Below are 20,516 nucleotides of genomic sequence, written 5' to 3' on the forward strand. Positions count from 1 at the left end.
TAGGAGCAGGACGCTGTTTCCACGTCGACGTCGCGCGTGATTTTTGAGGAGAGACGACAAACGCGGCGTCAAAATTGCGCCATATACCGTATCCGTAATCTGTTTCAGAATCACGGTGATTTTTTTTTTCCAAACATTGCGACATTTATTAATATTTATATGAGATTCATAAATAATAAAACTGTCTCGACATATCTAACGTCCGTCTGTTACACAAAATATTAATAGCGACCGTTGTGTGCGCGATTATTTGGAAATGAATGCATACCGCCTGGCTAGGATTTACGGCACGTATCCTGCGTGTCGTCGTATGTAATTTCGTGACAATTTCTCGTTTTCCTCTAGAATGAGCATCCCGATCGATACAGCCTCTGCGATAATACGCCCCAATGGTCGCACTGTGTACGAAATTGTCTAGACGACAATGTAGGATATTAGGCCTTATCCGCTTCACATTCCGGATCACCGGTTCGATCTGTGCTTAATGATAACATTTTTGACGAGACATTTTCGAGTGGGAGAAGTCCGGTATATCAAAATTTCTCCATAAAGGACACGAGAGAGCTGAAATGATTTATTCGTAGTTTCGGATATTTTAAATGTATTTAACTGCAATACATCGCTATATAACTTTGTGATATGAAAGAGTAAATTTAAAAAAAGGAGCAAATTAAAGTGCAATTTCTGTTACGATAAACATAACAGTTTTGTGTCTCGCGCTCATACTCGTTCAATTTCGTCGGCCTCGCCAAGCTGTCGCGACAAAAGGCAATTAACTTTGTTACTTCGCTTCTCGTCGACGCCGCGCTTTCTCAATTTTCCCCTCACGGAGATTTCCGTTTAGCCGTTTGGGGCGACGGCGACGGCGGCGGCGGCGGCGGCGCGGCGTCACCATTAAACTTACTTTTCTTCTACTACGCGAGTGAGAGCGGGTACGAGTGCCTGCCGGCGAGAGGCCGGATATTGGAATCGCGATATTTTCATTCGGAAAAGTTCGAAAGCGAATATATATCCTCCACACAGGGGAGAAGTCGTTCGTCCGTGAGGCGGCGTGTTCCGGAAATGACGTGGCGCGGCGTACGAACTTCGAACTTTTGCGGATTAGCGGGCTCGTTGACGCTAATGTCCCGCTGCAAAACCCCGCGCGCGTGCACTCGCGTACGTAGAGCGCGTGAAATCGCGTTTTTTTGAAACTACAGGTGTACAGGCATGTCACAATATGTGACGAGGCTTTATACCAGTTACCAGTCGTGTGCCCATCTTTTTTTTTTACGCGAGACACAAATGGCCAGCAACACACGCAGCCGTAAAACATTTTCAGTGCGCCAATGAAAAAAAATCCGTATTTCGAAGTAAAAATTCTCGCGTTGTTTTGCATCGCAATAACATTTCGATTTCGCAATAAATCACGAATTTAGCGTAAACTTCTTTTCGCTTTTCGATGTACTCTTTTCGGAAAGTTATACGCGCGCGCGAAAGATACGCGATCGCCCGTGAGATCCATAAAAGATTTCTCGTTTCGGTGATCCGCGGGGCGCGGAAAAAGGGCTGAAAGGGCTCTTTGCGCGAGCGGCACATAACGGTCATAAATTGCGGTTTATGAGCTACACGCTTCGACGTTCCCCTTTTGTTTTTGATTAACGTTTTAAAATGCGCAACGGCGCACATCGCCGCACAAATTGCCGTCAGAAAGGATCAACCCGGGAAGTCCGCCAAGAGAAGAGCCAGGCTGGGTCAATAAGGTTCGGCATAAAGAATGCGCATTGCCGAGGCATGGTAAATTCTCTTTTGACTCGGGGGGGGGGGGCACACAGAAAGAGAAAGAGAGAGAGGGAGGGAGAGGGAGAGAGAACCGTGCACTCATTGCCTCGTCCGCGTATCGCGTCGCGTGTCGTACGTACGTATGTCGTGTGTACGTTTACCCGAACACAATATTTGCGTACTGTCGGTCTTTGAGAGAACAGTACAATGGTCCTCGTCCAAAGCATCGACCGCACGACGTCGTGCTCGCAACGCGGCTTCCAACTAGAATTAATTCGTCTCTTGCCATAATGACCGTCGGGCGTGTTGCGCATTATTCATCAGGACCTCCGACACGGTCGATCTAAAATTATTTTAGCCGCTTAGTCCGAATAAAGTACGGCCCCATTTTGAAGAGTTTTTGAACTTTCCGATTCCCTCCCTCTCTCGTATAAGGATCAAATTAAAATTTCCCAATAGATTTTTTAATCATTCATATAATTGTTAAAAACTTGGATGACAGTTTAAAATTCAGTTTCCTTCCAGCGAAGTTGTAATCGATATTTCCTTTGCGACAACACCGAAAATGATCGATATATATATATATATATATATAAACAATTTTTTAATTTTTTATACTACCTGTCTTCAGTCTAACTGCTTAAATTTATCTTAGTTCCCTTCCTTACTTCAAAACTTATCCTATTAATCCTCTTGGGAGTCAGAAAGCAATTACTTTTATACTTACCCACTAAACTATATACTTTCTCCCGGACGTGAGAACTTAACAGGATACTTTCAACTTTAATTGGAATCATCTGCCATTTATATTTATCTATTCTTTGTTAACGGAATGTTCTCTTTATATTTAAAAGCAACACGATAAAAAAGGACCGGATTGCATTTTTAATCTTGTCGTTTTAAATTTAATTGGTTGAATTAAAGTAAATTAATTAAGCTGGAACGTATTAAACATAACTAGCATATAATTATAAATGAATTAGCCGAGTTAAAGGGTCGCGTTTCTGGGTAGGTACAAGGGGCGCTACTCGTGGTCGCGGCATACCATTATATCGAGCGTGTAAATTTGCGAGCTCATTCGACATCGGAGCTCATATTCGACGGAATTCCTCGCTGCTTGTTTTGCGCAGTGTGATTTTACATCGCATTAACGGGAAAATAACAGAGGAGAGTAATGAAGAGAGAACGCCGGGGCGCAGATTTTCTTGCGATCGTTTTTCTCCACCACCTTAATGGAGGAACGCCCGGGCGGTGGCGCGCGAGCGCGAGATTATTTGCGAAACAGCTCCCGGAGAGCAGGAATCTCGTTATGACGTATTTCTCGAGCAACACTTCGTTACTCTTGTGCAGTGGGTCTCGGTCACGTATTTTCATTTATCTTTTATTTAATTATTCCACCCACCCTCTTCCTCATTTTCTTCCATCCGGCTATCTTTCGGCGGTGCGAATCTCCTTCTTTCCCCCTCCTCTCTCACTCTCTTTCTCTCTCTCACGGGTATTTCTAAGCCTTCATTATACCAGCCAATTTGCAAAGTCGTCATTTAAAACCAGATGTATAAAAAGTTAAATGTCTTGATTGGCGAAATTAATTTGTTTGTGCTCCAATTGCGAGGATGTAACACTGGTGACAGTATCGTTTTTATCCACACTTTTAGAGTAATAGATATGATAAAACTGCTCAGAATATATAATAAGAAAAACTTTTCCCCGATTGGAAAGAAATCGCAGCTCAGATTTTGCGCAAGGAGGAAATTGTCTGGCGGTGCGCGATAACTTCTTCCGCCGAGACTTATTCCCGGTTAAACGGATTCGCGGACGGGGGACGAGGAGGGGGCCGACGTAGTAACGCGAGGCTTTCGCCGCACGGATTTTGCGCCCTTATCATGTCACGCCTCGTTACTATCTGGCAAAAGTGGATGAGCCGTAATCTCCGTGCTGCAAGAAAACGGGGACTTGTGCCGTTCCGTGGCAGTTCTCTTTGACGTTGTCAGGTGTCATCGCGCACGAAGATAATACCGGGGGATATGCTCCACCTCCGCGGAAACTTGCTTATTTCTCCTCGCATTTCCAATGAGAGATTCCCAGTGCTTGGCCTTGAATTCACGCGCCGTGTCGGTATTATCCCTGTGACATGAATTCACACATTATCCGTTTAGTAGAGAATATTTAACAGGGAATTTGCAGATGATAAGAGCGGAAGGCTATACGGAGTTTTATTTGAATTTTAAAATCTGGTATTCTAATCACCTTTTAAGAAAAATCTCTTTTACGAACCTCAATAAAATTTTATTGTTATTGGAATCCACAACTAAGTTTTTAAAAAGAAAGGATCTTTTTATTTTCCACATTTTCATATACCAGTCTCCCTCATTACGTAGGAAATTCTAGACTTACGAGAAAAATGAATTATCCGATTGTGAACGGAATCCTTCTCGCGCTATTCATCATTACATCCACAGGTGATACCGACACAAAGGTTCATTACGACATTTTTCTGAACATATAGATATCACTTTACCGTAAGACCTTAACACATTTTTAACCGGAACAATGCTTCCTCTCTCTATATGTATTCTCTCTGTACATATTAATTCTATTAAATTTCTCGTTAGAAAACAAAAGAAAGCCGTAAAATTGTAACGCGAAAGCAGGAATATACGCGTCTATAATTATCTCTTGGAAATACTACAAAAGAACGCGAATTGAAGAAATAATCGGAATAACAATAAAAAAGAGAAGAGACTAAGGGATTGTTAAAAATGTAGAAAATACAACATATTATGTAGATCATGAAAGTTTCGTTATTAAAATAATAAATAATATTACACATGTTTTTATATAATAAATTTTAAAGGTTGAAGATATTTATTCAATTGGTCGCAGTGATCCGCGCAAAGAGATATTTTAAAACAGATGGAGCACTGAAACTGGCAAAAGTTTTATGGCTCGAGTTAACGGAATCGTCGTTTGATGTTGCAGGTGCCATCACAGGCGGGGTGAGACATCGTCTAAGCTGTGGCTCCGCGTCCGCCCTGAGCTACGGGGGCGAGAAGTACGGCAGAAGCGGTAGGTCCGGCGACGGTAGGACCGGGGGCGGCGGCAGGGAGAAGGAGGATGACACCAAGAGCGCGGAGAACGTGTCCAGGGGGGTTTTACCCTCGAGGCAGAGCCTCTTGGACCTCGTCAGCGGTAAATTCATGGGCCGACACACACCCACTCACCACTACTACTATCAGCAGCAGCAGCAGGTTGGTTACACCCTCCCCCCCGCGATCGACACGATAAAATATTCGTTTCACTGCCACCACTCGCCGGAGAAACGTCCCGGAGAGAACACTTCGCGCGTGAACTTCACCGGCATTGAGTATTTCGATGCTGGTCGTCAAATATTCCTTCCCTCCTCCCCATCTCTTCCCTCCCTCGAATCTGATTTTTAGCAGTCTTTTTAAATCTATCTACGTTGAAAAGACCGCGAGGTTTGGTTGAGAAAAGCGAATTTCCCTTAATTATAGAATCTTTTCAAGAGCTTCTAAAAATTCTCATAAAGTTATCAAGATTTAATTTCTTTACTAAGTAAATTTTATACTTGCACGCAATGCAAATGTATTATGCCATTTCATGGGAAAGAAATTTCTTGAAAAAAAAAATGATGACGGCGGATAAATTCTGTTACAAACCCGACATTGCGGGAGAAATAAAGAAAATGAAAACGAATAAGGGACGGTGGTAAGGTAAGAAAATAGAGGAAAATAGAGATTCTCCAGCTAGCTTTAATCAGCTAAATGTTTCAGTAGGGTTACAGGCAACGAAATAACCGGTATTGTGTTTATTTTCGTAAAAAGCGTTGTGCACGCAGTTCTGAGTTTGCCAGGCCAAGCGCGTTTAATACTAAACTATTCGACGCGAGAAAAAAAAATTTTTCAACAACAGTCCCGCGAGCGGATAACAAACGTTCGCAGTATCCGTTTCATTATGCGCGACAACCACACGCACGAGCTACACTTACCACGGATGGTTCGAACATTGCGTGAATGTGTAATATGTAAACTGATGTGGAAAATATTGGCGACGAGGATCTCGTTCCGAGAGATGAAAAATAACCAGAACGGTTACGTTGCAGCCAGCAATTAAGCAAAATACGACGAGTGTATCAAACAACCGATATATTGTCGACCGTGGTCGCACGAGAAATCGCGAATTTCAGTGATATTAATTTCAGAAAAATTAATTGTACTAATGATCAATTTTATCTTAATAAATAAAGAGAGACTGACGGTCGTTGTGACGTTTCATATATTTTCCAACATATTTGTACCGCTCACGTTTATAAATGCAGTGTAAATAATGTAAATATTACAATATACGTTTACATCTCGTACATTTCTTTATAAATTTTACATTACATAAATCTCGTAGCCGTTGCACTTTCACATGTAAAATAATATGTCGCGAAGCAACACCGTCGCGTCGTGACACTTTATACATCCTAATTGGTGTAGGTGTATTCTGTGTCGCAGCGATACTTCAGCTCGTCGCGGGACTCGCTTCAGGGGGGATACGTGAATCGGGGGGCGAGCGAGCTCGATCTGAGCCGCAAGCCGAGAAGAAGGGACCACCTAAGGGGCAGATTCAAGCTGCCATATACAGTTGCGCTCACGTCCTCGCGTGACCAATCGCACCTCCACACACCGGCATCAGTCAATCATCTCAGCAACAGTAGCTGCAACGGCACTGAAACGTGAGTACCTTCATCGGGGGCGTGCAATCGCGGACGACCGATTTCAATTATCGCCGGGTATCAACTTTCGTTACGTACATCCTCGCGAGCCGTCTCTTTTCCATACTCTCGATATCGAGAAGAAGAACGGGGTATTCCGAGAAAAATTCAATTTGATGCTAATTTTCCCTCCTTATAAGAGGTCAAATTTGCGATGAAAGTTCAGGAAAATGAATATAACGAAGAAATCTACGTAGTGAAGGATCATAAATATTCAAGTGACTTCTTGGAGGCTTACTTAATACCGGCGGCGGTGTTTCTTGCATTTCTAAAGATCGCTTAATTGTGCCAGGGGGCTTCTTTAAACAGAAATATCTTCGCGAGAGAACGGAATTGTCGGAAGCGAAATTGTGGGAAAATTTTCCTGTAAGCAACGGAGGCTTTCTGTCTCTCTCTCTCTTTTTAATTCGGTGAAACAGCGTGGCGCGTACAAAATTGCATTGGGGGGATCTTTTTTCCGAGTGCACCGCGGGAACATTCGATACTTCCAACATTGTAATTTTTCACATTGATACGCGAATCCCCGTATACACGGTACGGACGGTAACGGAAAAAATGGACAGCCGTGTCGCGGAACGCGTCCAGGGACGCGAAAGTAATTAATCAGCGCACGTTCGCACTGAATTACTGTCTCAGGAGGTACACGGCGCAACAACAGCAACAGCAACGCGGTAGTAGAGGCTTTCCCGGGCAACCTGGATCGAGGGGTTTTCGCACGGGCGCGCCAAATTGGTCCTTCATCTTCGATCCTGCGGGACGTCTCTGTTACTATTGGTCGATGGTGGTTTCTCTTGCCTTTCTTTACAACTTCTGGGTGATCATCTATAGGTTTGCCTTCCAGGAGATCAACGGTTAGTCCGCATTGCGCTTACGACTTGTTCCGAATTTCATATACGCGTTCATAGGGGCGTTCTGAAAATTGAAGATTCGAATCGAAAGTATAATTAGTTTACTTTCTTGGGATATTTAATAAATCGCGGGATCGTCTGTAAGAGAATCTAATTTTTTTTTTTATATCGATCGTATTTATACAAGCGAGATCCGTATCCGAAGACATTTTTAATAAATACAAGGCTTTTAATTAGCTAGGACTTGTGTGTATAAATTAAAACGCTCCTATGAGCACGAGAAATTATTAAATTACACCATGATATATATTTATTCTTTGATTTATTCATGAAAACGTTCCAAATTCGTTCCAAAGTGAATTGCTTGTAATGACATTTCATATTCAAGAGTTTTGAGGAATTTTATTAAACGAATTAGATTTTTGTTTAAAACGATTACAACTATAATGTTTACTTTAATTGAATATCAAAAGCGAGCAATGGCTCTGCGATTTATAAAACGATACGCAAATTAAAACGCGCATGTGAGTTAAATAGAAAATAAAGGTATCGCTGAAATATTTTGCATACGCCGATCATTGTAGGAGCTGCTTTTTTTCCCCAATTTACGAATACAAAAAGCCAGGTTAAATATAATGGGGATCAATACGGAGGCATCAATAGCTTTCCGACCGATAACCTATTATAACTGATTGAAAATGAAAAGATTTTTAACGAATCCGGGAATACACGTAATTCGAAAAATTCATATACGTAAAAAAAAGGAAATATTATTTAAAAAATAGATTTAATTTTCAAAAGAGAATTATCGAGCGTTAAGGATTAATCAATACTAATCGTAAAATACGCATGTTGTACATATTGAAATGTGGGCATTTGTTTTGCTTGCGAATGCAGGAGAAACTCGTTGGGTGTGGTTCTGCCTGGACTACTTCTCGGATTTTTTATACGTGCTCGACATAATATTTCACATTCGAACGGGATACTTGGAAGACGGCGTGCTGCAAACCGACGCCACGAAATTGAGAAATCATTATACGAACAGCACCACGTTTTACATAGACATCCTGTGCCTGCTGCCCCTCGACTTTTTATACTTATCTATAGGATTTAACAGTATGCTGCGAAGTTTTAGACTCGTAAAAATTTACCGGTAATTGTCATTTTCTCTCTTTCACTCTCTTTATTCTCTAGTTTAATTAATTAAATTATACGATAACTTTGAATGACAAGTTTATGATGACATTATCTATCTGCAATATTTCAGATTTATTTATTATACTTGTTAATGTGATGCGATATATTCTGACTATAAAAGTCACTGATTTAATGCATGATGCATGACATTTGAAAAAAAATTGTTTGACGCGGAATTAAGTGGAGCGCAACGAATCAACATATTTTTTTTGCGAATATCTATTATGTGCATATATCGCGAAATCCCAAAAAGTGCTTAACTCGTAAATATTTCATTTCCATTTCAACGATTTAGATACGTATTAACCGATTTGTTTCAAAACATTAAAGTCCTGAGTTTCTTTTCGTGTTTCGACTATCATGCCATTGACTTCGAATGTACAATTGTAAAAGTTGGGATTTCTTCTCTCATGGAGCACCAATGAGCGCGACTTACTTGTGGGGGTAAGCCGGGATTGAAAAGGATTGCGAAAGTTCGCGTGTAATGTCATAGTAACAGCAGTGCTGATCTTTCGCACGTGAACGTTTACACATTCCGGTGCAAACATCGGCGTTCCGGGTGCACCCGCAAAAAATATGGACGGATATGGCTCGTGTTGTATCTCAATATTGTCCTTTATTAGAGGCAACGTGCGCGAAAAAGAAACGGCAGCTCTTTCTCCGCGCTTATCGGCGCGGAGATTTTCCGCCTCGGCGATTTATCGGTAAACAGCGCTTTGTAAAATTCGATTTCGTCAGGACCGATCGACTCGCCAACGTTATACCGGCTTATTTATTTCTAAATGTACGTGTACTTTGCTCCAATTTAACGTTGACATTGTGGACATGACGTATGTATTAAGCAAACGGCGCTCGGGATCGGTGTGGCCACATTTAGTGACAAATGGCGGCATTGGGGCCATATAACGTGGGGCATGTTTACGAAGATCGACGACGGTAGGGCTCGGAATTAAAGAGAAGAATAACGTAATGTGGCACAAACGTAATAGCACATTTTCCATTTAACGCTTTCAGCAGTTTCGCAAAAACCATCAATTATTACGTTACATTGAGATGACAGTCGATAGGTTGGATTTATTTAAATTTGGATATGAAATTAAAAAATTGGAAATGGAGTTCTTCCGACGTTTTTTTTCTTTTTCGGCGTTTTCCGGAGTTCATCCTGTAAATTATTGATCGCAATCGTTTCAATCGCGGCGCCACGCTGCGCCGTAAATCGCGGAATTGCGCGGACGACGGAATCTCGCCGCGCTCGTAAATAATAATTGGAAAAAAGGGACAGGAGCATATTTTAACCTGTTGAAGGCACGCCCGGGCTCGCGCGGAGCCTTGCGTCTCGCGATGATTAAAAACACGCTCGTCCCGTCCCCCCCTCCACACGTTTTCGTTTGAACGGCGCTCCACGTGATTCCCGCCGCCGATATATATCCTACGCGAGGAATCCCGAAATTTATCGCTCCGCGACCGCCGGAATTTCCGCCAATTTTCTCGACCCGCTCTTCTCCATCTCTGACGTAGGTTCTGGGCGTTCATGGACAGGACCGAGCGACACACGAACTACCCGAATCTGTTTCGCTCCACCTCCTTGATACATTATCTACTAGTGATCTTTCACTGGAACGGGTGCCTCTATCACATTATTTATAAGAACAACGGCTTCGGCAGTAAGAACTGGGTGTTCAGCGACTCCGAGACGGCGGACGTTGTCAAGCAATATCTGCAAAGCTACTACTGGTGCACTCTCGCCCTAACGACCATCGGTGATCTGCCCAGGTATTTACTCATTTATTTATGCGCCGGCGTTGCATGTACGGGTTATACGGATTGCGCAAGAAAATTTACGGCGAATATATCGTCGATATATATTTTAGGTATATATTGATCAGGCATTTCTCAACGCGCTCTAAAAGCCCCGTGAAATTCTCTCATTCGCATATGCAAACTTTTATTCGTTAAAACAACAACAATTTTTATTTATATTCTACTTTTATACAGCAAGATACGTTTGATATTGTAAATAGCGTACGGAATGGAATATGGAACGCTGTATATATAAGCTTGTTCTAGTGTACAAAGGAAATTTTGCCGTTTTTTTAGTCGCCGCCAAACGTATTGTGCAACAATTTGAGCGATAATCCCTTCGAAAGTCTCACTCTAGTTTTGCACAAATCCGAGAATTTTTTTTCGAAAATGTCACGGAAACGTCGCGGGATTGTCCTTCGCGTTGTTTTTTAACTTCTAACTATATTTGTTTACATATCAATACAAGATAAAAGTGTTTCGAACACGCAAACGTCCCGTAACTTCAAATAACAATTTATTTTTCTTTTTAATTCTATATCCAGTATTTCGAATATTCCCACGGATCCACTGTCATTAACCGCGTGAAGCATTCCGCGCGTAATTCCACGTATTCACGCGACGATGTCCGGCGTGCAGTTTTTAAATATAAAAAGCGATAGACGCGAACCGCGTCGCCGCGCTACTATCTGTTATAACGGCGCACCGCTGGACCTCTCGCAAAATGTAGCGCTGCATAAAAATCGATGACAATGTGTATGCGAAATATTCAAACCACTCAAATAAGAGAAAACCGCCAGGAAAACAACCGATAACCAAATTGATAAATTTTTTGCGGTATTTAGATTCTATATCTGCGATGCAACGTTCAAAATGCATTCATACCGATTACACCGCGATTCTCCGCGACGATGTTCCGTTCTAATTTTGGTTTATATATTCCGTATATTCTGTGAAATTTGTTGTATTTTACATTCGAAAGTTGCGCGAGATGTTAATTATGAGGATATTTGCGAGATGCAGAATAAAAGCTCCGAGTCCTTCTTTCGTGGTCGCGGACTCGACCAAGAACCGTATAATCAGGAAACGAAAAAGAGCGTGCGGATAAATGAGTCCAGTATTTTTGTTAGTGCACTTAAAATAGAGGAGCTCACGCGAAAGAATGAGAAAATATCGGGGACATTTCCGCGTCGGGTAATGTATTTGCCGGACAGAGAATTTCTCTATTCCAAGCCAGTTTTTATTCCCTATTTGAAACGGCGACACCGGCGATGAATGATCTATTAATAGAGATCTTGTATAGTCGGTTTATGAGATAATTTAAGTCAAAGAGACGTATTTTCTATTCTACGTTCGCGCATATTTATGAGACAGTCGTCTTGCGATAAAGATCTTCCAATTGTCGCGTGAAAACTGCGGTAGAAACTTGCGAAAAAGAAAAATACGCAAGCAAAGCGACGTTAGCCGAGCAATTTTAATAACTCGAGTATCTTATTCTTTTATTTTTATTCTTTCCAGACCGAGAAGTAAGGGCGAGTATCTCTTTGTGATTGGCCAGCTGTTCTTCGGTCTGCTGCTATTCGCAACGGTGCTGGGTCACGTCGCAAACATCGTCACTTCCGTCAGCGCGGCGCGGAAGGAGTTTCAGGGTGAGTCGAGTTCAAGTTCCTCGCATGTGTGTATCTCTTTGCATTAGCTCTCTCGCCGGTCGTACTTTATAGCAAACGGAATTCGTTCGACGAAAAGCAAAGTAAGACCTGCCGTCGTTTTTTTTATCCTCCCTTTTTTTTTTACGTTGCGACGAGCGTCGATTTTTATTGCGACACGTTCGAATCCCCCTGTCGTATTTTATGGAACTTTATTTCGATCCCACCAGTATCCGTAAGAAGGGAATAGGAAATTCACGAAAATATTCATCTCTGGGCTCGTGACTGTAAATAATTCCGCGCACGTGATACGTTTTTACGGACGCAAAGCGCGATTTACGATTTACACTTGGCGCGTAAAACTAGCCGCGCGAAAGTTCGCAGAGTTCATATGCTACACTTACGCAACAGTGGCAGTTGGTTAAGTACTTATTTAAAGTGCACGCGAATAAGCTAAATCAGAGCGCGAAGTATAACTGGCATCAGCATAAGTCTTTATCCAGATTTCACTTACGAGTTAATTTAATGCAGTATATATAGATAATAAGAATCATTATATGAATACAAAAAGACAATAACCATATCACCGTTAGAAAAACGCAGTAATATCATTAAATAATTTCAAATCCGCGGAAACATAATTTGTTTAACGCTCTTGCAAGAAATAAAAGTTGCACTGTGAAACAATAAAATCGGAGATCGGAACTTTTATCCAGCTAAATAAGTTTTTCTAACAGATTCGCCGTATCTTCTGGAGCATATAGTAAAATATGACCTCATCCCGTTTTGCCAAGTCGTTCGAATTACGGCTTGGCAAACTGCCACGAGGGATCGTTTCCCTCGACCCTTTCGGATCTCCCGCGTGCGCGTTCCATCGCGCATGATAAATAACTGCATTTTCAATTAACGCTGAGCAGGAAATGGACACTTCGTTCCGCGTCCAAGCCCCGTTTTAATTGCGCCGCATCGCAGTTTCGCCGCGTCCGCATTTCCGCCCTTACACCTTCGTTATTTCACGACTCACCGGGCCGCTTTCTGCACGCTGCTTTCCGCAAAATGCGCGATTCGATGGTGCGTCCTGGCATAAAAGCGAGCGCGCGCCCGGCACACTGGCGGTCACTTCAATCCGAGAATACTCGCAAACCGGAGTAATCGGTCCGTCGCGCATTTTCGTTTCCCCACTTATATCTTTCAATTTGCAGTTGGTGTTTGTTCTGCAAAACATATGTTTTTCTTATTTCTTCAATTAAATACTATTGCAGCAGAAAATTGCGCGAACGCGCTTATCTCCAAAATTTATTTTAAAAAAACGTAACAATTTGCCCAAATGACTGGAAGAAACAACTTACTGCATTACAGCTCTTAATTGCTGCGAAACTATTTTTTTTGTATTACCTACACATTTTACAATCATTAAATTCTATTTCTTTCACTGCAGTATAATTGTTTTGTGATATTTTATAATATATGATATGATGCATCATAACATATGACGTATAAATGATAAAACGGCATGAAATAATTTACAATTATGTATATGCAAATACTCATGCCATACGCGTTATCATGATCAGTTGATTTGTTTGATCACTTCCAGTTCGAAAATGATGATCTCGACGTTTTGACACTAGGATTTGGAGAATTTCTATATTTGAAATTCTCTCACTAATTAATTTCTAGGGCACGAATATTAAAGTATCGTACCAGTGATTATGGAATACTTTGTGCATGCGTATTATATGCAAGAATGTGTTTCGATTGAAATGAACTGGGAGCGTGCGCGATATTGATCCTTTAATTTAACGTTGAATTAGTTCTTTGAAATCATTAGCGGGCAAATCGAAATGCATAATTATATACCGTTCGCATTAATTATATCTATATATGCATTAATATACAACATATAATAGCCAAATAACGTTGAGAGGCATTTTGTGTGATTGTTTCGTCCTCGAAATTCCCGGATTCTAATGCTGAATATACACGGAGTGTATAAACGATGGTCGCACGTAGCCTAAAGAGTTAACGTTAATCGAATTCGCGCGAGTACTCCCCGGGTTAACACTTTCCTTCCGCTAAACGGTAGCGCGACGGGCACCATTACGACAATAACCATCGACGATCGTAGTTTCCCTTGGCATTGTGCCGCACGAGATACGCCAGAGCCGTGAAAGATATAGTCGAGAGACCTTCCATTGTACAGATAAGCTCCTTGCAGCGTTGTTCGATTACCGTAAAGTATAGGATATTTACTACGATATTTCGCGGTGTTACTTTATGGCTTTATATCTTCTGTCTGAAGATAAAGGTACGTCTATTTCATATTTTCTGTAACACTATCAACACATACGTGTGCTTCATATCTATTTATTTTTTCCCCCTCAACGATATCGGGAGCGCAAAATGATATCTTATGACTTTGCAGCCGTCTTGATGTGATCATTGAAATAATATCACCACCTTTCTTATCCGAAATGCCTCGTATTACTTCATTTTTATGCTTGTTACACACAACGTGACGTTAAGAAAAATAACGAGAACATTGAAATGAGAAACGCAGCCATATTTATTCTAGTACTCATATTGCAGTCTTCTTTGAAGATTAGAGTTTTTTTTGTTTTTTTTTAACGCCTTTTATATCCACGTTACATTTTAAATTTATATAGAAGGATCGTATTACATAGATCCCGCTGTAGAGGAAGAAAACGTGAAAATATCATTTGTTGGAATTAGTGCCTCTACTTCACCAATTATGATCCTATTTAGAAGGTTTGTAAATCCCTTGACCCTCGTAGAACAAGAGAAGCCGACGGAATCGATGTTTAATGACAGTCTTCAGGGATCGTTGAGCAACCGGAACGCGTTCTCGTTACTCCTCCATTATGCTCGCGAAAAATTTCCTTGACGTAATGGCATGAGAATTTGACGAAAATTAATATCCGAGAAAAGCGCACGCTCACGTTTAAATTTTATTTTTTAACACTTATCTCGTGTTATAGTTGGACCTACGTTAAAAACGATTCTAATTTTAAAACTAGAAATTACAGGAGTCACAGAGTGTAGCACATATGCAAAATCTCATTGTGTTTTCGTTGCGCGATATTCTTCACTTCTTAATACCATCAAAGTTCAATCGAAGTGTCATTTGTTATACCAGAAAGAAATTAAATTTTCCTCCATAACATAAAGAAACTAAATTGCTTTTTTATTGCAACTATGAGCTCTGACAACGACAAAGTGGATAAAATGCTGCGAGACGGTGACGTATTTGACAACCCGCAGAGAAGTTGTACATTCGATAATTACCTGTCTATCGATATAAATATTATTACTTATTGTAACGTCATTTTATTGTTTATTATTGCTTGTTGCAGCATAAGTACACGTTGCTGCATTACGAATAAATAAAAACAAGTAGAAAGAAAAAATATTTCATGATCAACAATTTAAAATGTCCAAAGTACTTCGAAAGTAGTTTTAAAAGATTAAATTATTGTCTACTCGGAAATTGCAACAAATGTATACGCATATCTCTTTTTTCCTCTCTTTCTCTTTTATATTTAAAAAAATATCGTCTTTTTATTGACAACAATAAAGTTTTATTCTTTGCAGTATTTTTCCCTCTACATTCTTTCATACGTTCTATTTGAGGAAAAAGTTGCAAGAGAATTAACTAAGTACGATAAGAACTTAATTGAATTTATTATTGCGACAAAATTGCATATAATTTAATCTATTTATTGTGTCAATGAAATTCGATATTATAACTTGTTCGGTACAATCGTAAAATATAATAAATTAATTTGATTATTTCGCGAAATCTGTACAACACGTTTTATTACATTATGATTTTCGATTGAAAACTAATTACTATTTTGTTGCTCTAATATGCTTCAGTTCTAAATTTAACGTAAAGTTTTTAATGTCTCTGTCGGATAGATAATTTTCCAGTTACATGATTCGTATAAAACAAACCGTATTACTTTAAACATTAATCCAGTAATGAAAAATAGGATATTGTAAACTAGAAAAGAGGAAGTTACAAATAAATTCAGTTTTAAGGCTTTAAATTTACATCGTGTAAAAAATAGATCCGATATTGCGAACTTAATTTCGCGCAATTGACAATCGCTATCGAATTTGTCGGAATAGTCTAGTTAATCTAATAAGTTTCCTCGTAATGCGAAGCCACAATCGCCCGAAAGAGTTGCGAATAAGAAATCGTAAAAGTAGTTTTCCTGTACCGGGAACCGGCATTGCACGGAAATGACGAAATAATGGAAATGTTACGATTGGGAATTAAAAAGCCACTTTTATAAGATTGATCGGCCCGATGAAAAGCAAACAAAGGGGAAGGCGGCACTCCTAGTTGAAGAAAAAAAAAAGGGACGTGATTCGACGTAAGATTTACCGAGAAATTGCAAATAACACGCTGCTATCGTTATTAAATCTCTTTACGTACATTTCCTACTCCTGTAAACCAATTTAGATTCGATGTGCCCCTGGAGGGAATCTTATGTACAACGTAGTTAACGCGAAATTGCGAAATAGGGATTAATACTATAAATGTAATTCCATAAGATCGCGCAGGTATAAAATGCAGGGCGACGGGTGCGGTAATGACCCTCACGGCTTTTTACTTTTGCAATTTTCCCCGCGGAATTAAGCGAGAGCGCGACCGATTAAATATGAATTGCAATAGAATTTCTTCTAATGCCGCACTCGTTCACTTTTAGCCGCGTGAAATCTCGTTACCAGCCAGCGATCGTTATTGCCCTGGTACGTAACTAACTGTAGCGGCTGTATCGGACTTGTTTCGGACTATATATATACCGTGTGTGCGAGAAACAAAAAGGAATAATTTAAACGGGGAGGGGGAAAAAAACATACGAGTAACGCGAATAAAATTTTAATACGCGCATGTATAGTTAAGTAGTTTCGTCAAAACTCCGCTAACAAATAAATGTATACATTTCGGGCGAGCGAGGTGCCCTGCTAAAATAATTCATCAAACTCTATTTTCGCTCGTTGCACGCTGTCAACAATTTATCTGCACGGCTACGGTTATTCGAGAAGTTTTCTAATTTGTCAGAGCTATGTACGGCAGAATGTTCGCCGGCCGGCTCTCCTTACAATTGGCTATCATTAAACGGTCGTAGCCGTCGACGGGCGCTCGCGAGAAGTTTACAAGCCGGATACTCGGTGACGATTTTAGATACTGTTCGCGTGCACGAATATTGTCCGTCCCTATGCACGATTGGCGCAAAACTCTCGTGATTTTACCGGCCACATCGCCGTGTTTCGCGAAGTTCACTTTTAATTGCCCCCGTCGTTAAATAGTTCATTAGAGTGTCACGCTCGTGGTGAAGGTTAAGTGAAAATAACGACGCATAGCCAGCCTTCGTTAGAGCGAGCCCGATAGTGGTCAGTCGCCCAAGAGGGACGTGTTTGAAACTTGTCAGAGAGACGAGAGACGCGCTTATCAATCTCTTGCACAACTCTCCCAAAACGAAATACGTACACAGAAGAACAAGGGATGGAAAGGGTATTTAAAAAGAAACCTACCTGGGGAATGAAAAGGACCACCCACTAAAAAGAAACCCTATTTGCTGTAGAGAATAAAAAAGGGCGAAGTAAAAGCTATATCACAAGTTTTCCAGCGACTGTCTAAATAAAGTTCTCGCTAACAAGATGTAAACAAAACTCTAAGTGGATATACGTGAAACTTATATATACGTACATTCTTATCGCATTTCTATAGTCATAGCCGTTGGAGCCGCTAAGGTATATAACAAAGTACAAATTTGATTTAAGTTCTCGTTCTTAAGTTTATGTTCCTTAGCGGAACGTCCCAAAAGTGCCTTTTTCTACGTTATGCATGCCCGTATTGTATCCGTAACGCAGTAAAAAAACCGCAACTGTCTGCTATCTACAGAGCATACATTACATGAATATAACACATCCGCGTATTCCCTCTGTAGACATTGATCATCGAACAAGTCATTTCGCGTTCTCTTTTATTGTCTCTTTTATTATCTTTTTTATTCATACAACTGCCAAACTATTGTCAGAACAATTGATTTACACAAAATCGAAATTTGCTTTGATCAAGAAACGTAAATTACTGGAAAAAATATTTCATTTTTAAGATATTAAAAAAATTTTTATATTTTATTACCAAGTTTCGAACTTTATCGTCGAAAGTTTTGATTAAACTTTATTATGGATGTTCTTCAAAAATACGTCAAAAGTTATGGGCTGATCATAACAAGTTTGAGTTAAATAGTTAAAATATGTAGCTTCTCTATTTTAAACTATTTTACAACATATTTGAAATTCTTCCCTCTTGAAAGGGAAGGGAGAGAAAGAGAAGTAACGCGTTTAACGAGCGCTTTCTTGTCGGTATAAAAGAAAACTTCGCTAACAAATTGTTACGAGTATAAGAACAAAGTATCACTGTAAATTACTCAGCTGCGCGACCGGCCTCTCCGCGAGATTAGTTGAGATAATTGGATGGCACCGGCAGCCCGAAGGCAAAGCGTGAAACTGCACGGGTGGAGCGGGGCGGGGATGACGTTGATTTTATGAAATTAGGCGGACAAGGTAAATCGAGAAGCGATAAACCTGCCGCTAACGCGAACTTTGACGGTACGTTGACCCGCGCTTGTCCAGCTGTACGCGGCCGTGGTGTAAATCAATATTAATTCTGCTAATTATGTCCTATCCTATTACGATAGTAATACCGATAGTATAATATCGATGTGGCCGAGGAACAGCCGTCATTTCCGCCGAATGAACGCACCTTGGGCCTTAATTAATTGGCACGCGACCGTTAAAGCCCCCATTCCGCCGTATGGCATCAGTTTCGTAAGTACTGATATTTTTATAGGACGCGAAGGGAGTGTGTGTGCTGGGGAACTAGTTCACGATGATGTTTTGAGATATATACTGGCTGCACGAGCTTACATCTATAGTTAAGGAGATTGTAACGTTACGTGACTTTACGTAGCGCTGTCAATCATTTGATCAAAATTTTACGACTTTGTGAATTTAAAGTTAGTTTTTCTTCAGAGAAAAAGAGTTTTCTCTCTCTCTCTCTCTCTCCGCTTCACTTGAGCTTCGCATGAAATATATGACGCGTTAAAAGAAACTCTCTTCGCATATTTTGAGATTACCGAGACGGCTCGTCGTGCGAAGCTCAAAGTTCATCCGACACACACGCGTAGTTTGCGGCGTCATAATTTAACCGGTGTATTTTGCGAGCAACCAAGGGCGGAGCAACATCAATTTCCTTAATTACGTCAGTCGTGTTCTGATATATTAGGCCAGTAATTTTGACGTTGTAATTTCGGGAGCGGCCGTTACTCAGCTTCATTGCCTAAGGACGGGCACGGTTCTAGACCGGAGCATAAGCTTTGAAACTAAATTCCGTGCACTTCGAAGAAAGGGTTCGCATAGAGGCTAACGCGCTTCTAGAAAAAAAAAGTTCAATGCTCGAGAGATTTCGAATATCCGGAGCAAGCTTTAAGCTCTAATTTGATTTCCTCCATTACAGTCAATTTACCAGAGTATAGACGAAATGTGTATTTCTAAATTCTCTACTTTTTCACACTTATTTTATACTAAACATGTTTTGGTTCACTCTTACTCGAAAGTGACATAATCACTTTTTTTTGTCTTAAATTTACAAATAATTCTATAATTCTTAATATTATATTATTGCAAGAAAGTTATAATTATAAATAATGTTTTTGCATGAAAAAGTATCTTTATTAGACTAAAGTAGATAACATAGTTCTGGATATAAATCAACTGCAAGCATCATAAACGATACATGGTTAGATGCATCATTTTGTAGATACATTCGTTAGATTTATCAAGACCCATGTTAAAAAAAGGAAGTACGTGAAAACAAGTAGAAAAAACAAAAAGGAACAAGAGTACATGAAAAACTTGTGTAATCATTCCTTATATAAAAGATATGTCGCGAGGTTTTCAAAGAAAATACATCTATCCCAAATATTTGAGAATATATTTTTAGTATAAAAAAAGAGAACTGGAAGAGGGTCTTCCCTGCAGCGGGTTTTTACCAGCTTATGTTCGCATAGCGCGAATATTGTCGTTCGGCGACGTTAACAAACGTGCGACATGATCGATTTATGCGAATTACATACATCGTGCAAGTGTCGCAAATCGGAAATATGATGATTACAATCGCCAGACGCGATTCGCGCAATTATGTTTGCGGTTACTCGATAGGGGTTGGCACAGAGCCGTTCACTCGGTATGGATACAGCTTTAGTTTAAACTATATCGCTTTGAAACGTTACAGAGAGCCGCTTGCATACGGATGGCGTTTTGGGGCGTACCGCGGAAGAAGAAAACTCGAGAGACGAATATGCTGAATTTGATTTCAAAGCTTTAAAGTACGGCAGGATTGCCACAATTTGCGAAATTACCTCCGTATTGTCGTCCGCAAACAATTTG

The 20,516-nt window shown here is 40.4% G+C and overlaps 1 protein-coding gene across 1 annotated transcript in view; it reads left to right on the forward strand.

Annotated features, from left to right (window-relative positions):
• LOC105451021 (cyclic nucleotide-gated cation channel alpha-3) overlaps positions 1-20,516 on the forward strand; it is a 122,308-nt gene that overhangs the window by 40,524 nt on the left and 61,268 nt on the right. The window contains exons 2-7 of the mRNA XM_011691208.1: positions 4,741-5,009; positions 6,261-6,499; positions 7,175-7,389; positions 8,284-8,539; positions 10,102-10,356; positions 11,902-12,032. Of these exons, the coding sequence (XP_011689510.1) occupies positions 4,741-5,009; positions 6,261-6,499; positions 7,175-7,389; positions 8,284-8,539; positions 10,102-10,356; positions 11,902-12,032 (1,365 nt within the window). The remainder of the gene's footprint in view (positions 1-4,740; positions 5,010-6,260; positions 6,500-7,174; positions 7,390-8,283; positions 8,540-10,101; positions 10,357-11,901; positions 12,033-20,516) is intronic.

Source organism: Wasmannia auropunctata, unplaced genomic scaffold (assembly GCF_000956235.1).
Source record: "Wasmannia auropunctata unplaced genomic scaffold, wasmannia.A_1.0 LD336053.1, whole genome shotgun sequence".
Classification (NCBI taxonomy): domain Eukaryota; kingdom Metazoa; phylum Arthropoda; class Insecta; order Hymenoptera; family Formicidae; genus Wasmannia; species Wasmannia auropunctata.